Consider the following 21,534-nt stretch of genomic DNA (forward strand, 5'->3'; position numbering starts at 1 on the left):
TACACACATATACATATATACATACATATGTACGTACATACAACAGACATTCATATACACACATACATACATAGATACATACATACATACAACAGACATTCATACACACACGCATACATGTATACATAGACACATACATACATACAACAGACATTCATACACACAAATGAATCTAAAGGAAAAAATTTAAATGCCCTAAGATCATGCAAACTTCTGAGAGGAGAAACACACCTGAAACCACAAAGACAGATGAGAATGCAGCCTCGCTAAAGGTTTCATTGTAGGGTACCGCGAGTCCCATCCTGCAGTCCCGTCCCAACACCTGACAGATCCCCCCAAGAGGGCAGCATTTCTTTTTCTTGACCCAAACTCCAAGGGAGTGTTGCTTACTGGTCAATGCTTATGGAGATACTTTATAAAAATCTTGATTGAGGGCCGGTCAGGTGGCTCAGAAGGGCAAAGCACTCGCCACCAAGTCTGATGACCTGCATTTGATCCCCAGAACCCACAAATTGTCCTCTAATCTGGACCTCTGTGTCCTGGCACACACACCTCCACACATACATACACACACAGAGGCTAAACAAACATAATAAAATCATGCTTATTGTTGATGGGTCATATGAGGACATGGAGAACCATTGGCTAATTATGTCTAGACTCAGTGACTCTCCTCAAGCCAGGTATCACAATACCTTAGACTTCTGCAGCTTGCTCAAGGCACTTCAGTTCATCTCAGCATGTCCATGTCTTGCTATTTCTCTCCTGTGTCCTAGACCCTAACACAGCCTCACAGTATGAAGGTCCGTGAATGTCTTCCAAAGTCTCACTTTGAGCTAACTGTAGATTCGCATGTAACTGAGAACACATACAGAAAGCTCCCAACCCTCTCCCCCTCCAGGTCCTCCAGACATCTTGCTTACTTGGGACATCACAAACAGAACACTGGCATCAATGTGACTAACTGCCCCGATCCAGCTTTCTCCAGCTCTACTGACTTCTGAGAGAGACCTACAACATTTTTGAAAGTAAACGAACACAAAGCTCTTCCAGCAAACTGACCAAAATCTAGAAACCAAATTAGCGTCAGCTCAAACACCAGTTCACTCTCCTCCTGCTTTTTCTCCTTTACGGATTTAGGGGCACACCTCGTATAATCATGGGGAGTAGACACCCCTACCCCATGACTCCGTGGCCTTTAGTCTACAGAATGAGGTCTTTTACAATCTGTATGATCTGAGAATAGTAAAATTAGTTAAGTGAAAATGTACACTGTGGAAAGACATAAAATCACTGGAGATAAAACTCAGTGATATTTATTCTTCCCAGTACTACAGACGACACAGAAGAACGTGCCAAAACTTAACATAAAACTGAAACCGACCTCATGCTACCACCTCCTGGCTCAAAACTTGAGTTTTAAACCATCTGCATGCACGCAAAAGTGAGTTTGTTTTGTGGGTTGTTGCTTTGTTTAGAACAGGCTCTCACTGTTATTCCTCAGGCTGCTCTTGAGCTCCTGACCTCAAGGAATGCTCCTGCCTCAGCTCTCGGGTGGTAAGTAGTTTTAAACTGGCTGCACACTAACGTCCTTTCTCCAGAAGTGACAGCAACCGAGAATATTTGACCCTTCACTGATGGCTGTGGTTACCAGCAAAGCTCAGATGATTTTCCTAGGGGGGAGGCTCCAGGCAGTCATGAAGTGGCATACGTGCTTTTGCCACCGATCCAAATGGACCCGGACAGTCATCATTTCTGAGTCTTTGTGGTTCTTTTCTGTCTCTTCTATTGCTTCCTCTCCAGTTAGGATTCTCATCAGCTATAAGTTCTAGCTTAATTTTTTTTCTTATGTTGTCCCTAATCTTAATGAATGTTATCTATGTGGTCAGGACACGGGGGCTTTGTGTGTGTGTGTGTGTGTGTGTGTGTTATTTCCTGTGTGGTTAAAAGAATTCCTTAGAGTTTTAATAGTAAAACATGTGTTTTTATAAGCTTGAGAACTCCATAGCCAGTTAGGGTCCACCCTTCACAGGTGGCTGATGTGAAGGACTTCAGGGCTGACTCAAGGGGTTTTCCACATCTGTCCAGGCTGCCCGGAAACTCTGCTGCATGGCTGAGAATGTTCGAAAGGCTCTCTGGACAAGTGAAGGATGGCCGGGAATGTTGTATTTTCAAAAGCTGTTTACATATTTCCCAAAATATACAAATATCCAAAATACCATAAATTTAAGCATAACAGGGTGTTCTTAGCAAATCAGACTACATATTTTTTTCAACAGGAAGCTACTCCTAGCAGCTGGAAAACTGCCTAGAGAGTAGACGGTTCCAGCTCTTGCTCTCCACAGCAGCCTAGACTCTATTCTTGAGATTCGGTGAGAAGGAAGGAGAGGGGGCAGAAGTCGTGTGATGCAGGGAATCTGCTGGTGGCTCTGACTTGGAGGGCCGTTTCCTCCAGGAAACAAGGGGAACGTGAAAGGCACGAGAAAGACACTTCCGAGAGTCTCCCGAGGAAAAGCAATGGGTGGGAGGACACAGTACTGTAAGACAGTCAAGAGGAAAGGGGAGGGGGAGCTCATAATTGCGTGTGATTCTTCCCAAGTCTATTAAGATGGAAATACAGCCAAGTTCCTAGAAAATTTATTAGAGCCTAGTTGTGTAATTGAAACTGAGGGATATAAGAAAATGGACATTCTGTAGGAGGTGATCTCCGGATTGATACCAGCTCTCCTCCCATCTGCAAGTGCAAGTGTGTGTCCCGTGAAAAGCTTGAGTCTGTTAAACTGAGCTCAGGTAAGGACAGAGGACTTAGGGGGCAGATGAGTTTCCAGATATAGAAAATATCCGATCATAGTTCTTCTATGCTTAAACCTTGTGACTCGTGAAGGAAGAAACATGATCTACAGACATGTCGTGTGCCTGTCACATACTGGGAAGTCACAAAGTATCAGAGAAAAAAAAATTAACAAAAAGCAATTAATTCTGCATTCTCAAAACATAGTCGAGTCTCATGTTTGTTTTGTTTTTCAATTTTATTTATTTATTTGTTTATTTTGGTTTTTGAGACAGGGTTTCTCTGTGTAGCCCTGACTCTCCTGGTACGCACTTTGTAGACCAGGCTGGCCTTGAACTCACAGAGATCCGCCTGCCTCTGCCTCCCGAGTGCTGGGATTAAAGGCGTGCGCTACCCATGTCTGTCTCTTTCCATTTTATTTTTAAAAAGTAAGATACAGCTGGACAGGATGGCTCCCACCTGTATTCCCAGCACTGAGAGGTCGAGGCAGGAGGATTACTGTTAGGCTAACCTGGGCTACAGAGTGAGTTCCAGGCCAAATTGAGTTACAATGAGATCCTATCTCAAAAAAAAAAAAGTAAGGCATAGTTGAAGATTTGAATATATTTCGATCATTCAACATGATCTTTCATTATGTATTATGAAATGGCTATGTTAAAGTACCTTACATACCAGTTTTTGTTGCAACAGGTCCTCTTCTAATTTCTATTTGTGTGTGTGTGTGTGTGTGTGTGTGTGTGTATGTGTGTGTGTGCATGTGTACAAGCTGGAGGACAACTCTCAGAAGTCAGTTCTGCCACCGTATGGAATTTGGGGATCAGCTCATAAGCTTGGCTGCAAGCGCCTCTACACGCTGAGCCATATCACCAGCCCAAATCCTCTTTTAAAAGAATAAATTGGGAAGCGGAGGAGTGGATCAGGATAACGTGCTTCGTGTGCAATCATAAGGACTTTATTCTGGGCACTGGGGTTGGGGGCAGGTCCCAGGGGCTTGCTGTCCAGCCAATCCACACTAATCGGTGAGTTCCTGGTTCAGTGAGAGACCTTATCTCACAAAATAAGGTGGGGAATGGCAGAGAAAGATACCTGAAGTTGACCTCCAGCCACACATGCACATACACATGTAGGTGCTCCAACACATACGTGTACACATAGATACCACATACACATTGATAAAATGCACAGATCAAAATCTCAAGGCAAACCACACTACAGACACAAATGCTAGTTCATATAGATCAAATGTGGCTTTCAAATAAGTAAAAAGGCATTTTTGCTCTTGGGCCCACTGAACAGTAAGTTAAGAGTAAGCCACTGAGTCTGAAGCGCATGGGGATTTGAAATCACTTATGCAGTCTCCTTAAACACGGTGGGCCTTTACGCTTTCCTTCCCGCTAGAATAAAGTATTATTTTCCCTCTGACATGTTCAGAACAGCATCACCCATCCCTAGAACTCATTTCTCTGTGTATCCAGTTTACCAGGTCCTATACAGAGGGCCTCAGCTTTAAATGGAAAAGCAAAGAGCCCTCTTTAAAATCCTGCAGTGGCTACAAACCAAAAGTTTGCAACATGCCAAATACCAAGAAACTGAAGTGCAGAGAATGATGTGGATGACTGGGATTTGGCTCAGCATCCTGGCTGTGAGACGTCTGAAATCATCACAAAGGCAAACGCCTCCTAGCAAATAACTGTGCGAAAAGTATCAGGGCAGGAAGAATTCATCCATTGGCTAGATATTTTTAATACTGAGAAGAGGTTTTTTTTTCTTTTTTATATTTTACTTATCTTTATTTTATGTGTATTAAGAGTTTGCCTGTATGAATATTTGTGTACCACATGCAGGAAGTGCCTGAGGAGACCAGAAGAGAGTGTTAGATCCTCTGGAACTGGAATTACAGGCAGCTGTGAACCCCACTGCATGGGTGCTGGGAATTGAACCCCAGTCCTCTGGAAGAGCAGACTGTACTCTTAACCACTGTGCCATCTCTTCAGCCCTGTCCATCAGTATTATATGGTGTTAGAAAATTGGCTGTAAGCCGGGAGGTGGTGGCGCACGCCTTTAATCCCAGCACTCGGGAGGTAGAGGCAGGCAGATCTCTGTGAGTTCGAGACCAGCCTGGTCTACAGAGCTAGTTCCAGGACAGGCTCCAAAGCCGCAGAGAAACCCTGTCTCGAAAAACAAAAAAAAAAAGAAAAGAAAATTGGCTGTATTAAATAAAGTACTGCACCTGATTTAACCTGGTTGATTGACCATGGCCAGGCTTATGACTGTTCAAATGAGGAGCTGAACAGATTATCCCAGACAGTTCTAAACATTAAAGGATCAGTGCAAACCTACACTCAACTGGCCTGGAACTCACTCTGTAGACCAGGCTGGCCTTGAACTCACAGAGATCCTCCTGCCTCTGCCCTTTGAGTGCTGGGATGAAAAAGGTATGTACCACCACACACAGTTGTAAAATACATTCTTTAAAAGAAAAATGTTACTCATTGCTAACTAAATCAAATGGAAACAACTTATAGAAAAGACAAAATAACTTCCTTCCTTCTTCCTTTACTAAGGATAGAACCCAAGACATGCTAAGAACAAATTCTACCAACGATCTACGTCGCCAGCCCACTGCTCATATTTTAATGTTTTATACAGGATTTGGCATACAGCAGCTGCTTAAAATACACACGCGCGCGCGCGCACACACACACACACACACACACACACGCACGCAATTCAGGGCATGGTGGCACACACCAGTTGTCCCAGCACCCCGGACACAGAGGCAGGAGGATCACTGCAAGTTTGAGGCCATCTTGGTCTATGTAGTGAGTTCCAGGAAACCAGGGCTACAAAGTGAAACCCTGTCTCAAAAACAGACAAACAAATGCCAGTCAACTGGACGGGAAAGTGCGTGAAGAAACGGAATGAAGAAGAGAGGAAACTTTGAAAAGTGCAAAGACCGTCATCGCTAGCTTCTCATCCTTCAAGGAGGTTTCCATGGGAAAGAAAAACACCAGGAGAAAGATTTCTAGTTGTCATGGTTAAAGGGAAATTGCCGAAGCTGGGCTAGGAACGGAAGTCCAGACAGAAACCGTCGAAGGCATCTAGAGGATACAGATTAGAACTTGGGAATTTTGTTTGTCACCACACTGTTGGGGGTTGTTTCATGGACTTGTTTAATTTTAGGTTGAACTAGGTTTTTTCTTTTAAGACATTTTTACTTTTTTATTATTTTATTTATTTATTTTTTATTTCACGTGCCCGTATGTATCTATGTAAGGGTGTTGGATGCCCCAGAACTGGAATTACAGACAACCGGGAGCAGCCATGTGGGTACTGGGATGGGAACTGAACTCTTGAAGAGCATCCAGGGCTGTTAGCCTAGGAGCCACCTCTCTATTCTCTATTATTTTTAATTATGTGTGGGCATGTGCAAGTGAGTGTGGATGCCCACAGAGGCCAGACGAGTTGGATCCCTCAGGAGCTGTGGGTATAGGCAACCTGATGAGAGAGATTGCTGGGACCCAAACTCAGGTCATCTAGAAGAGCTCTTAACCGCTGAGCCGTCTCTTTCCAGGCTCCTTGAACCAGGTTTTAAGTATCTGCACTCTCTTGGGGAAATGGGTGCCTCTGGCAGCTACAGGCTGGCATCCCCACATAGTCACACTCTGCTGCTGCTAAGTGGAAGCTTCTGCATGCCAGGCTTCTGCATGCCGGTTCTCAGCTCTCCATGCAGGCTCTCCATGCAGCTGCAGGATGTAACCCGGTGTTACCGGTCCTCATAAAAGAGTCGCTTGTTACCAGAGGCATCAGGTAATGCCACTTATAATAAAAACCCCCGGCTGGCGATCCATGTCTGTACTTTGAGGGACAATGAAAACCCCATAAATGCTTGATGAGAATGGCAATACTTTGGGATTCCCAGAGAGCAGCGGGCATGGTTTTATCTTGCCTTTGTTTCCCGAGGCGAATTACCACAAACTTAGCAGTTTGAAAGAACCAAAACTTGGAGTCTTCAGAAATGGCTCAGTGGTTAAGGGCACTTGCTGCCCTCACAATGGATCTGGGCTCAGTTCCTGGAACCCACGGGACAGCTCACAGAGTCTGTAATTCCAGTTCCAGGGGATGTGAGACCTCTTCTGACCTCCTGAGGCACCAGGCATGCACATGGAATGCATATATGTAGGCATGCAAAACTCTCACATACATAAAATAAATAATTACAAAAGAAGAAGAACCAAAATCTGGACCAGCAACGTGGACCAGTGGCTAAAGGAGCCTGCAGCCAAGCCTGATCTCCCGAGTTCAATATCTGAGCTAACTCCCATGAGATGTTCTCTGACCTCTCTGTGCACGAGTCCACACACACACACAAATAATAGGTGTAATTTACAACATTTTTCCCCCTCAGATCTGAAGGGCAGGAATTCATGATCAAGGTGTTGCCCAGGTTGGTTCCTCTGGAGGATCAGGGAAAGAGCGCATTGCAACATTTTCTTGTAGCAGCTTGTCTCTTAGCAAGCTACCCATGGTTTATGATGCTCCCCAGCTTGCAGACACAGCAGGCCAATCTCTGGCCCTATCCCCCCACGGCCTTCCCTCTGAGACTTTGTCTCTAACCTCCTTCCCCTTCCTCTAGAAGGGAAGCCAGTAACCAAGTGTGTAGCCTATCCTCAGCCAACGATAATCTCGCTTGAGGGCCTTAATTACATCTGCAAACATCCGATTTTCAAATGAGGCATATTCTCAGTACCTGGGATTAGGATTTGGATTTATATTTTGGAAGCCATTTTTTAACCACCGTAAGACCCTCGCAGGGATCATGAAGATGCTGGTTCCTGGTGGGGTGTGAGGGGATCCTGATCCCTCCAGCACAGGGATGCTCCCCTAGTATCTGTGCTGTCCCCTGGGAAAAGGAGCGTGTGGCTAACGACAGCTTCCAGGGACTGTCGCTTCCTGGGTGCCTGTTGAGAAGAACTGTAATCTCCGGTTCCTACCCTACGGAGCCAGCCGGTCTCCTGCAGCGGTGGCTCCAGAGGTCTCTGAAATGATTGACTGGAGAAAGTCTAGAAAGGGGAGGGGAAAGGAATCATACATAGACTGCCGTAATGACACACATTTCAGTTCTATGGACGGATACCCGGGAAAGTGAGGCAGTGGCCAGGAGAGAAGGGAGAGCCCACGGTGCTGGGGTTTTGTGTTCAGGGTTTATTTACTTAGCTCCTTGGTTACTTTATGTGGGGGAGTGTTTTACCTGCATGTGCGTATGTGTACTACATATGGGCCTGGTCCCCTCAGAGGCCAGAACAGGGTGTTGGGTCTTGTGAAACTGGAGTTACAGATGGTTGTGAATCACCATGTGGGTGCTAAGATATGAGCACAGGTCCTCTATAGGAGCAATAGATGCTCCTAACCACTGAGCCATTCAGCCAGCCCCCAAGGGTGGGTGTTTTTTTTGTTCTGTTTTTTTACTGATTTTATTGAGCTACACATTTTTCTCTGCTCCCCTCCCTTCCTCTCCCCTCCCCTTCTATCCTCTCCCATGGTCCCCATGCTCCCAATTTACTCAGGTGATTTTGTCTTTTTCTACTTCCCATGTAGATTAGATGTCTCTCTTAGGGTCCTCATTGTTGTTTAGGTTCTCTAGGATTGTGAACTGTAGGCTGATTTTCTTCGCTTTATGTCTAAAAACCACTTATGGGTGAGTACATATGATATTTGTCTTTCTGGGTCTGGTTACCTCACTCAAAATGATGTTTTCTAGCTCCATCCATTTGCCTGCAAAATTCAAGCTGTCATTATTTTTTTCTGCTGTGTAGTACTCCACTGTGTAAATGTACCACATTTTCCTTATCCATTCTTCTGTGGAGGGCCATTTAGATTGTTTCCAGGTTCTGGCTATGACAAACAATGCTGCTATGAACATAGTTGAGCATATGTCCTTGTGGTAAAGTTGAGCATCCTTTGGGTATATACCGAAAGTGGTATTGCTGGGTCTGAGGAAGGTTTTTTTCCTAATTTTCTGAGAAATTGCCACACTGACATCCAAAGGGGCCGCACCAGTTTGCCCTCCCACCAGCAATGCAGGAGTGTTCCCTTTACCCCACAACCTCTCCAGCATAAGTTGTCATCAGTGTTTTTGATCTTGGCCATTCTTACAGGTGTAAGATGGGATCTCAGAGTTTCTGTTTTGATTTGCATTTCTCTGATGACTAAGGACATTGAGTATTTCCTTAAGTGTCTTTTGGCCATTTTCGATTTCTCTGCTGAGAGTTCTCTGTTTAGGTCTGTAACTCAGGGTAAGGGTTTTTAAAAGATGCCAGATATAAAAGATTGGAGCTAAGCCAACGGGGGAAGAAACGAGCAGCGCTGAAGTGGGTGGGTTGATGGGAAGTGCCGGGCAGTTGTGCAGGCAAGGAGAGAGGAGCACAGAGAGCACTCAGGTAGTCAGAGGCTCTCGGCCAAGGAGCCTGGGAAGAAAGAGACTTACCCATTCTGACGGGACTCCTTCCTTCCCGGGCTTTGGCTAAGTGGTGTTGCTAAACTACTGAACAATGACTAGGCGACAGGGATGGAGCTTTTACTTTAGATGCTGTTGTCATTATTACTATCATTACAAATGGGAGGCTATAAAATTGTGTTCTGTTACTAACAATTTAATGATGAGACAGGAGTAACTCACTCAGCCGTTATTTATTGCCAGGCGGATAGCTCGGCGGCAAAGCACTTGAGTGGCATGTATTAAAGCCTGGATTTGTTCCCGGCCCAGAAAAAGGGATATTTCTAATAAATATTCTAAGCAGAGGCTTGGAATGCAGCTCAGTAGTAGAGCATTTGCCCAGCAAGAACAAACCCTGGGTTCACTAATGCCACAGGGGGGAAAAATCTGGAAAAAAATGACTGATTTATCACTCACTTCTAGGCACCAAGGATCCAGCAGGAGCAAAATAATTGTATTTAAAGCACTCTATTGGTTCCATTATTAAGTGATTCGCATGTGGTTTTTGAAACAAAAACATGTTTTGAGGTACTTTGGGCTGTCCCTTCACGCTCTGTAAAAACCCCCAGTTCCCAGAAGCTGGGAGACTTTGTTATCAAGGCTTCTCCCCCAGGACTCTTGGGGAAGTCATCCGGGGACTTTCACCATTATCTTCTTTGCCAGGGTTTAGTCCATGAGCCTTTTCAAATATATTTAAGTGATCTCGGAATTTGGTCACTTAGAGCTTCTTGAGGAGGGATATTTCAACTGCCTCTAATAACCGCTCTCTCTTTCCGTTAGTCTTTTAAATGCTCTTGAATGTAGTTAAATTCTCTCACAGAAACCAACCTGAGATCGCCGTGCTATATAATTTCTCTCCCCTTCAGCTTCTGTCACAGAAGGAGCTGCACACACAGAAAGGAAGGAGTGTAGAGTTGCCAAGGCTTCTTTTCATTAGTGGAGACACCTGAACTTTCCACTTTTCACTGAAGAATCCATTCCAGCATGCTGAACCTTTACAAAGGTCAGCTGCCACTTGGAATGCTTTCGATTGTTTACTCTGCGCCCTTCTTCACAACGGCCATTTCTCCAAGTTCCCCGCAGTGTATTTATTGCATAGGAAGCGTTTGTTTTTAGAGACACACAAAGCCTCTTCTCGACTCTTCCTCATTCTGGTCAGAGTATGGCTGGATTTCCCATTAGTTGGAGATTTTATTTAGCAGAGAGTGGTGGCACACTCCTGTAGTTGGTGGCATGCACCTGTAGTTGGTGGCACACACCTGCAGTTTGTGGCGTGCACCCATAATTGTTGGCACACACCTGTAGTCGGTAATATGCACTTGTAGTTGGTGCCACATACCTGCAGTCAGTGGCACACACCTGTAGTAAGTGGTACACACCTGCAGTTGGTGGCACACACCTGTAGTTGGTGGCACGCACCTGTAGTAAGTGGTGCACACCTGCAGTCGGTGGCACACACCTGTAGTCGGTGGCACGCACCTGTAGTCGGTAGCACACACCTGTAGTAAGTGGTGCACACCTGCAGTCGGTGGCACACACCTGTAGTTGGTGGCATGCTCTTGCAGTTGGTGGCATGCACCTGTAGTCGGTGACACGCACCTGTAGTCAGTGGCACGTACCTGTAGTCACTGGCATGCACCTGTAGTCGGTGGCATGCTCTGGCAGTTGGTGGCACACATCTGTAGTCCCAGGACTTGCATTGCTCTAACAATAAGATCCCTTGAGCACAGAAACTCAGGCAAGCTGAACACCATAGCAAGTGTTGTTTGTTTGTTTGTTTCAGACCTCCCGTAATCTATTGTACTTTAGGGATACATACATTTCCCAAAGTATATCTGGTATGTGTAGGGGACAGAAGAAAGAGATTTACCTTATGGCTTCTTTTTTTTTTTTATGTGTATTTTGCCTGCATGTGTGTACTTGTACTACATGCATGCCTGCAGCCCATGGAGGTCAGAAGAGGGTTAGGATCTCCTGTAACTGGAGTCCCAGATGATTGGGAGTCACCAGTGGGTGTTGGGAGTTGAGCCCAGGTCCTTTGGAAGAGCAGCCAGTGCTCTAGCAGCTGAGCCATCTCTCCAGCCCCCTCTTTGTAGCTCCTTCCTTCAGCTTATTCCACTCATAAAGGTTCCAAAGGACCTGTCCTTATTCTTAACAGTTTCAAATACTATTTACTGTTTGCTAGGTGCATATGTAAAATATTTTAAACTTAAAGTAGTGACATCCCCACATCGTTTCCAAATATCCACGTTACAGAATAACTCACCTCACATTTTCCATTAGAAATAAAACATCTTATAGCATAGAATGCCTGCCCATGAGGCAGTAAAACACCCTGTGGCAACATGACTAGTCTTTGACCCATGTTTCTCTCACTGCCTCTAAAGTCAACTTCAGCTGTCCCTAGAGGATTTAGGATGGTCAATAGTTTCTGACTTCACAGTGGCATGAAAGCCCCCTGGCTTTTTGTACTGTGCTTTGTTTGCTCTATCTACTCTGATTTTGATCTGGGCAGTGGCAAAGAGCCAGCCACTCAACCACAAGGACATGAACAGCAACACTCTTCAGGGTACAGTGGCTAAGCCATGAGTTAGGTGTAGTAAATGCACCCTCAACTTGCGACTCCCAGTGGATTTACTGGGGATCCAAGACCATTCTAAACAGAGGAGCATCTGTGTTTGTTCTTTGCAGTGCAGTCTTCCTACTGCTGGGCTAGGGAGTATTGTGGGCCACGGTGCAGAAGAACTAGTAAGAACACTGCATGTGTTTGCATGGATGACAAAGGCTAGTTTACGTTTGCTGACTGCATTGTGTGGTTAATACCGGTAGCGAACCCTGGATCCTTGTAAACAGGATTGGTAACCTTGACGGACAGTGGACCATCAGCACAAATAAACTGACCAAGCTTAGAAGAGCCTTGACTAAGAACGGCAGATGAAAATTTCCACGATCTCCACACACATGTTTTTACCCCAAAGTACGTACTTTATAGTCCGAAGTTTCCAGAAAATAGAAATCCTTTTAGGGAAAGAGTAAAATGGATTCCAACATGAATGGAGCGTCTCAAAGTGTATTTTAGATGAAGTTTTGATTTCTTTAAAAGACCACTTTTCAGAAACCGGGCATATTGCCATAAAAGCAGAACGAGTGAAAAGCGTTCGGGGGCAACCGTGGAAAATAAGGTGTTGGAAGAGCTCCTATTTCCTCGGGGACTTTAACGCCTCCGCGACTGTTTATTCTTAAATGATGCATCTAGTGCAGACAGAGAAAAGGCTCGATAAAGCTAGTGCCTCTGCAACGGTCTTCTCTTGGGTATGTCAGGCAACACACGCTGCCTTTTCCTCACCCGCAACTACAGAATACAGTCCAGGTCACTGAAGGGTTTCCCGGTATCCAGGGCTGTTGGGTGGATGGAAGCCGGGAAGAGATGTTTGGGACTACTTGATTAAACAGAAGGTATTAACAGCTCTGGCCAAACCAAAGGGCTCCACCAGGAAGGGAAGAGTGTTTCTGGTGGCTGGAACCTTGGAACTTGGATATGTTTTCCTCAATTTAGGGTGGTGGCCAAACAGCTGGGAACTGTGCACGGAAATGGTTGGGATGCTGACCTCACACTAGAGAAGCCTCGGTAGGCTGAGCGTTAGTATTTCCGTGGAAGAAGGCTGGCCACACTTGCTGGAGGCTGTAGCTTCGCTTTAAAGCGTAAGGGGTGGGGGGTAGGGGGTGGGAGCGGGTGGTGCAACGACAAAGACAGAAACATTTTTTTTAGGAGCGAAACCAGCGCTTCTCTGTGTTTGCTTGTTTGTGGGAATTCCAATATTAGTGACGAGGTGACTTGTTCAAAGCCCAGGCTGGAAGTTCCAGCCCGTTGGAACCTGTTCTGAGCCTCTCCACTAGTTTCTGCGAACTAACCCCAGCATAACTGCTTTGCTTTTCTGAGTGCATTCGCAGTCACCACCTTTTGGAAAAGTGCAATTGTGCCGCGCCACATTGGCTGAAGGTGACAGTTAAGTGGCATTTGCACAGCAACACACACACACACACACACACACACACACACGGAAACCGGCGGGTCCATGCTGCCCTACTCAGCCTGCAAACCGGATCGGGGGCGGTCAGTCATCCCTCGGGGCCACGCCCTGCTCGCATCTCCCACCCAGATTTGGGGCCGCGGGCCCAAAAGAAACTCCGCCACGGAACTTTAGCCACATCAACAAGTGGAGCGAAGCCAGGCAGCAGCCGTGAGTGCTTGAGGCGCCCGGTGCTCGGGAGGAATGGACTAGGAGAGAGGGTGGAGGAGAGGACTCCTCCGGCTCCAGCTGAGGATGCTGTGCGGGCGTCCGAGCTCCCCGCCTACCTCTCTGCCTCTGAGACCTCAAGTTCAAGGGCAGGCCTCGACAAAACAGCGGTTCCGAGCCCGTGGCTGCGCAGGCCCTCCCCACCCACACGAGTAACTTTCTCTAGTTTCAGGCATTCATCGGAATCCCCGATGGCGTCGCGGTCTCCATCGCGCTGTGACCCCGCCACTCCCCCTCGAGGGCCCCAGTACCGATGCCCTGGATGAAGACGAAGCCGGTCACTGCGAGCACCGGGTGCCAGTTAAACTCGAGCGCTCCGCCGTCCCAGCCAAGCCCCTCTCGGTAGTGCAGGACCCAGACAAGCACGAAGAGCACGGACAGGAAGCCCACGAGCAGCGCGGACACCAACAGCCCCAGGAAGCCCCGGTAGCCCTCCATGGCCGTCAGCACCCCATGCTCCGCTACAGACTGAGGAAGAACTCGGCGCTTCCGCGGACTCCGGGTACTGGTCCGGCGGCGGGGCCGGGGCGGCGACTCCTTGGCGCCGTCTCCGCCCGAGGGGGAGGAGCTTTCTCGGGGTAACAGGCTGTGGGGCCTCCCGGGGGTGCAGCGAGCTCTGAGGCGGCACACCCCCTCCCATACACACACACACACACACACACACACACACACACACACACACACACCCTAGTCACGCGGCCGCCGAGAGCTCTGACTGCGGTGGCTGCTACCTGGCTAAGCATCCGACCCCCCGGGGTGAGTCAGGCCTCGGTCGGTTCCTAACCGGGAGAGCTGCTTGGAGCTCAAGTCTAGCACTTCCCTTGAACTCTTCCCGCCTTGATTCCTTATTTGTGTGGGCGGCAGCGGCACACGCTCTTTGTTACCAGAGAGGGAGCAATCCTTTGGATGCGGTTAAGGCCGTTTAGTTAATGAAGATCCTGACCCCCAGAGGATGGAGAGAAAGAACTTGGATAGCTGGTGTAGGTAGCAGTGGACTTGGCCTCACCGAGTAAAGAAGCATCTGTAGAGCCAAGATCGGTAGTGGAGTTCTCCTGTGATCCCAACACTCCGAAGGCTGAGGCAAGAAGATATCCGCAATTGTAAAATCTGTCTAGGCTATACAGTGAGTTCCAGACCAGCCTGGCTACAGAAACCTTGCTCAAAATCAAAAGAGAGGAGAAAGGAGGCTGAAAGCGCAGCCGAGTCGGCGGAAAGTTTGCCTAGCATACACGAAGATCTGGGGGCAGTTCTTAGAGCCGAATAAACGGGGTGCGCGGTGCACACCCGCAATCTTACCACTGGGAAAGTGGAGGCAGGAGGATCAGAAGTTTAATAACATCCCCAGTTACAAAGAGAATTCAAAGCCAGTCTAAAATACATGCTACCGGATCTCAATAGTGAGAGAGAGAGAGAGAGAGAGAGAGAGAGAGAGAGAGAGAGAGAGAGAGAGAGAGAGAGAGAGAGAGAGAGAGGGGCTGACCTGGACTAGAGTGTGGTAAGATGGATTTAAAAGATGTCCGCCTGCCCAAACTAACGTGAATCCAAACCTTACACCTCCGCTTATGACATACCTTACTTAATGAAGAGACCTGCCCTTCTAGGCAGGACCAGAATATGTGTAAGCATTATGCATTACTATCAGAGGAAAAGGGTCTGGATGCTGAGGCATCCAGATGTAAATGCAGTTGTTGTAAAATGCAGATGATGTGAAATGCAGTTCGAATGCTCACTCTAGCCCCTGAAGACCTTAAAAAAACCTGCAGCATGTGTGTGTGTGTGTGTGCGCACGCACACACACACACACACGCTCGCGCTTGCATATCAAGAAATGATTTTTCAAAGCCATGTTTTAAGGGCTGGTGAGATGGGCTCAGTGGATAAAGGCACTTGTCACCAAGTTTGATAACCTGAGTGTGGTCCCCAGAAAAAAGAGAAAACCGACTTCTGCAAGTTGTTCTCTGACTGTGATGCTCACAGAACACACACACACACACAATAGATGCTTAAAATTTAAAATAATAAGAAAACATAAAAATTATTTTAAAGATTTTCTTATTTGGATATATTTATTTTTATATGTATGAGAATTTTGCCTGCATAGATCTGGGTTCCACATGCATGCAATACCCACAGAGGCCAGAAGAGGGCATTGGATTCCCTTGGACTGTAAGTTACAAACGGCTGTAAACCTCCATGTGGGTGCTGGGAAATGAACCCTGGTCCTCTGGAAAAGCAGTCACTGTGTTTACCAGCTGAGCCAACTCTCCAGCTCCTAAAATATTGTATGAGTTTTAAATAAAGGTTTTTAAACCAAAAAAGTGTAGTGTCAATACCCAAAACCCAGTAATAGGGCTGAATTAACGGGTACAAGTTTGAGACTGTGGCTTATAGCCATGTGGTTATTTTTCCTTTGGTAAAAGGAGATTAAGCAAATGGAAGGACAGGAGCTATATCTTCAGTTCATGGCTTCCTATCAATGGTCTAGCTCAGCCTAACCCTACATCATCAGTGGCCACAATCTGACGGACCCTGGATGTTGTTGGCTGTAAATCTCTCTCTCGGATCTGCCTGAGAGCTCCCTTATCCATTTCTCTTCTACATTTCCCTGACCTCCGCCTCTTCCAAGAAACCCTCCAGTCCTTCCAGACCCCACACTGTGCTCCTCCCAGCCACACCCCATTCAGTGCCTCTACACCCCTTACAAAGATGAGACATAATCTCTGCTCTCCAGACTGCCCTTTTGTCTTCTTTGGCATGTAGGAGTTACTCAGTAACCGTGTTTTAGGTGCTGCACGCGTCTATCAGGGTCTTGACAGAGACCGGGCAGCATATTCAAATGGAGTAATTTGACAATGAACGGGATGACCGACACTTGTGAGCAGGGCGTGGGAAGCTATCACACTGCCCCATGCCTGTAGCAGAGAGGCTTCCTGGAGTCCAGAGAGAAAGCTGAGAGGGCAGGCAGCCTTGTGTGAGAGGAGCAGCCAGCTTGCAGGGGGCCCTCAAAGGAAAAGACCGGACGAGAGGCAACTATTCCACCTTTACCCTCCCTGCCCGTCTTCTCCAGAGTGGTCCTCCAGTGGCTAAGCAGAGCCTAACCAGATATCAGAAGCTGTGAGGCAGTTCCTGCAGGTCAGCTCCCCAGGGCACAGAGCAGCGAGCAGGAGGCCCGAGCATGATGGCGCGTTTCTTCTTGTGTGTAAGGTGTCCGTTATCCTCAACCAAAAACATGGCGGTTTCCTTTTGGCATAAGTAGACCTATTTTTACGTTCCCATCTGTTGACCGTGCTGACTGGCCTATTCGCTCCTCCTTTCTCAACCCTTGGCCTTGCCTGTGTCCAGAAGGCTTTAGTTTACAGAGAGATCCTCAACGTTCCTCATGCTGTGACCCTTTAATACCTACCGTTCCTCAAGTTGTGGGGACCCACAACCAGAAAATTATTGTTGTTGCTACTTCATAACTGTAATTTTGCTACTGTTATGAGTCATAATATAAATATCTCTGTTTCCCGATGGTCTTAGGTGACCCCTGGAAAGGGTCATTCGACCCCCAAAGGGGTCGGGACCCACAGGCTGAGAAGTGCTGGTCTACAGCTTTCCTTGTCCCGTGGCCTCCATTTGGGTTTGGTGGATGGATGCTGTTGGCAGGTTAAGGGTAGGAAGGAAAGCCAGTGAACCAATTAGCCCCACCATGTCTCTTTGTCGGGTCATTTTCTTCTTCATCTTCCTTTCTGCTGGAACGTTCTGATAGGCTCTCTTCTGTAGCTGTGGGTCTCACGGGAGTGGCGCTGCTCAGCCACGCCCCTTCGTCTCCTCAGGCTTCCACTTCCTGAAGTCGCTCGTCTCTGGTTCTCATCTGACTTGCTGGGTCGCCTTCAGTCTGTTTGCCCCTCAGAAAATACTCAGTTTACTCCACCTTCTCACAATAAATCCTTCATGTGAACTCGGTGTTTCCTGATGGACCCTGACTAAGATGAACGGGGAAATCCTGATCTGCGACCCGAGTCTCACCCCAGTCACCTTCCATCCCTGGAACCCACTTGGTGGAAAAGGAGAGCAGACTCTTTGCAGTTATCCGCTGGCCTCCCCATGTGCACACGGGACACAGGTGCACCCCCAGCCCCTGTGCACGCAAAAATAAGTAAATAAAAATGTCAAGTTATATGAGGAGTGGAATAAAGAACTGAGAACCAGGATCAGTCTCTCCCCCAGCGAGTTGGCCTAGTGTTTCGCCCGTGATGGACAGCTCACGCTCTTCTTGTGAGTGGACAGACATGTTCAGTGGGACAAAAATCAAAGACGCAATCACAATTTCTTCCCTTCTTCCTAGAGATGTGGGGACCAGAAAGTTGTCTTCAGTACTGACAGAAGTAGAGGACCTGCCTAGAATTTGTGAGGTCCTGGGAATTCGATGTCCAGGACTAAGAGAGAGAGAGACAGAGAGAGAGACAGAGACGAGAGAGAGAGAGAGAGAGAGAGAGAGAGAGAGAGAGAGAGAGAGAGAGAGAAACGTCCCTTTCACCAGTCCAAGGTCAAGTGAGTGACTCACAGCTGAAACTGGGATTAGTGAGGCAAGCCAAGCCCGAGAAGTGGTCAAAGGCTCCTTAATGAAATACAAGGATTAATGTTTTAAAAGCACAAAGCTGCAACCCTGCTAATGGGACGACTATGCTTTCATCATAGGAGGCATATCAAAGACAGGAAGGTGGGTTATCTCCGGGAATTAGTTTACCCTGGGAGGGTGACTCCCTGGGTCCACAAGGCACACCACATTCCAGAGATGAATAAGACCGAAAATAAGAAAATAGAGCTAACACAGCTTGGAACAGTTGCTGACAGAGAGTGTTTAAAAGCACATTCGTGCTGACAGACTGAGGAAGTCAGAGCCTAAAGCCCGGAGTTAGCAAGGGTTAGAACGCCCCGAAATATGTTTCTTATAATCAAGCTCACACACACAAAACAAGTTTTATAAGACCATCGGGCTGTGTGGGTGGAACTAACTGTGTAAGAAATGGGGCCGTGCAATTAAGTATAATTCCAAACCTCGGCTACCTGTGCAGGTTTTTATTGGGGCCTTTCTGGTCTACTTTATAATAACAGAAGTAGGTATTCTAATGATAATCCTCCCATCAACCATGCATTTTTAAAGGGCTTTCGTAGGGAGCACACCTCAGAAACAGATTTCCAGAAGCTGGCCTCATAGGCCTCAGGGCCTTAGTGAAGTGTGAAAGGATCATGGGAGTATGGGAAGGAACTCCGGCTATAGAACAGAGAGGCTCTCTCTCCCTTTCACAAAATTTACTTATTTTGTTTGTGAGTGTGTGTGTGTGTGTGTGTGTGTGTGAGAGAGAGAGAGAGAGAGAGAGAGAGAGAGAGAGAGAGAGAGAGAGAGAGAGAGAGAGGGGGGGAGGGAAGGAGGGAATAAAGGTGAGGGAGAGAGAGAGAGAGAGAGAGAGAGAGAGAGAGAGAGAGAGAGAGAGAGATCAGAGGATAGCTGTGGAAGTCAGTACTCTCTTCTACCATGTGGGTCCTGGGATTAGGCTGGGCTCCTTTACCCATTGATCCATCTTGCTGTTTCCAGAGAGATGTTAGGTATTTTCTAAACAAAATTACAGGCGAATACTTTAAACTTATCTTACTAGATCTTGGGAAGACTAATTGTATCTTTGTTGGTAGATGAGTGTCTTTTTAAAGAGAAAATTAACTGTTCTAATCCAGTCTTCACTAGCTCTTCAGAGCCCTCCTGTTGTATTTTGAGACAGTCTCTCACTGGAACCTGGAGATCACTGGTCAGTTGGAGATGGTTGTCTTGTGAGCCCCAGGGACCTGCCCTTTCTGCCTCCCCAGGGCTGGGATTACAAACTAGCATGTTTCATGTTTTATTTTATTTTAATGTTTGAGATAGGGTCTCATTGTGTGGTTCTGGCTGGCCTGGAACTGGCTCTCTAGATCAGACTAGCCTTGAACTCACAGAGATCCACCTGAATCTGTCTCAAATGTGCTGGGATTGAAAGTGTATCATGTTTGCCTTTGGCTTTTTCTCTGTGGGTACCAGGTATGGACTCAGGTCTTCATGTTGGTGAGGCAAGTGTTTAGCAAGTGACAGTGCTAAGCTAGCTCCCTCGTCCTCCAAACTATACTTTTGCTCCAGAATAACTTGGTTCCCGTCATTTACTATTTACATGTCCTTTCTGTCTGAGCCTGGGTCCTTGAGGTTACAGGCAGACATCAGGAAGCCGTTTGGAACCAGGCACTTGAACTTGTTGCTAGGCGGCTGTGACATGCACAGGGATCCAAAAACTGGGCTGTAATTTGCTAACTAGTGACAGAATAGTTTTAGTGTTATTTAGGGTCCTAACCGGGTGAATGTGAACAAAACACAGATGGGCAAAACAGCATTTTCATTTTCATTAGCCACTGAATGAATCTGAGCATCATCTCTAACCGCATGGGTGGATGACACTTGGATTCACAGTAGCGATCACTTAGCTACAATTGATACTTTAATGTCATAGAATTTTCACAGACATCATCTGAAGTCATCCTTTTTTTTCGAAGTAACACTAGTTACTGCCGAGAACTGCAATCAGATCTTCTCATTGAATCGATGCCAACAGACACTTTACTACAGAACAAATGTGTTTTTATCTTCAGAACGTTAGCGATCACTTTTTTTTTTTTTTTTTTTTTTGGTTTTTCGAGACAGGGTTTCTCTGTAGCTTTGGATCCTGTCCTGGAACTAGCTCTTGTAGACCAGGCTGGTCTCGAACTCACAGAGATCCGCCTGCCTCCGCCTCCCGAGTGCTGGGATTAAAGGCGTGTGCCACCATCGCCCGGTTTCCTAGGGCTTTGGGTTTGAGACTCTTAATGCGTTTAGAAACAACAGACGGAGGGAGAGGCCTTATTAGCTCCAAAGGAGTCCATGGCACACAAATCGCCGGAAGCTTTGTGTAAAATAACTCGTAAGGTTTATTTCTGCCTTTAAATATATGAAGTGGACAGGTGGACCTGCCAGCCAAGGAAGGCAACCAGCTAAGTCAGATTCGAATCTTACGAGGTCATCCTGGTGTAGTAGGAGTGTGAACAACACTTGAACCATTTGCTAGTTATCCTCGAAAGCCAGCCTAGAAACGCCTTCTGTCTTCTCAGCCCAGCAAGGCTGTGGAATCTGGGTTCTCCTGACTCAAACTCCCAAAGGAAGAACAAGTCCATCTCTCCATTGCTTAATTTTTATTTATGGGCAGTCTGAACGAAGCTCCGTCAGCACAGCATGTCCTGGCCACAGCTGCAGTTGGGCTGTTTGTTGTGGGCGCCTTGATTTTGCTAGTTTTCCTTCTGCCTGGGCCCTTTGCTTCCCTGACACCTCCGTGTCCCAACACTCAGACTTGCCACCTCCCAATACGCCATTGTATTTTGAATCCACCAAGGGATTAAACCACTGAGTCAGAAATCCTTGTGATCTAATCAACTTTCCATGATTGACTGGATCAACCAACTGGGGACCTTCGACATGAGTCATGAGCATATTCACAATATAAGATTATACTTTGTGGAAAGACATAGGTCACATATATAAAATGGTTCTTTGTGTTTATTCTTTGGTGCTAGATAGACTTTGCTGTAATTGATTTGAGTATGGACAGAGTACCCCCACCCCCAGAAAAAAAAGGCTTGGTCCCCAGGACAGTGCTTTTAGGGGTAAAATGGATATTCATAAGGCAGGGCCCACTGAGAGGTCCTAGAACCTTGATGTCCTGTTCAAAAGGATTGTGAGACACCCTTGTCCCACACCAGCCTGCTGGTTAATATCCTTTCCCCAATACATTATTAGTATAGTGTTATAGAAAGATTTAATAGAAAAAAAAGCTAATTCACTGATCATTAGGAGACAAACTGTGTTTTCATTTATTTATTTATTTATTTATTTATTTATTTATTTATTTTTGGTC

At 46.6% G+C, this 21,534-nt stretch overlaps 1 protein-coding gene across 1 annotated transcript in view; it reads right to left on the reverse strand.

Moving 5' to 3' along the window:
• Positions 1-14,205, reverse strand: part of Cybrd1 (cytochrome b reductase 1) — a 31,036-nt gene extending 16,831 nt beyond the window's left edge. Inside the window, exon 1 of the mRNA XM_050122171.1 lies at positions 13,837-14,205. Within this exon, the coding sequence (XP_049978128.1) occupies positions 13,837-14,023 (187 nt within the window). The 5' untranslated portion in view covers positions 14,024-14,205. The remainder of the gene's footprint in view (positions 1-13,836) is intronic.
• Positions 14,206-21,534: the final 7,329 nt, after the last annotated feature.

This window comes from Alexandromys fortis, unplaced genomic scaffold (assembly GCF_014885135.2).
Source record: "Alexandromys fortis isolate MF-2015 unplaced genomic scaffold, M_Fortis_MF-2015_v1.1 scaffold_8_9099976_23576923, whole genome shotgun sequence".
In the NCBI taxonomy this organism is placed as follows: Eukaryota; Metazoa; Chordata; class Mammalia; order Rodentia; family Cricetidae; genus Alexandromys; species Alexandromys fortis.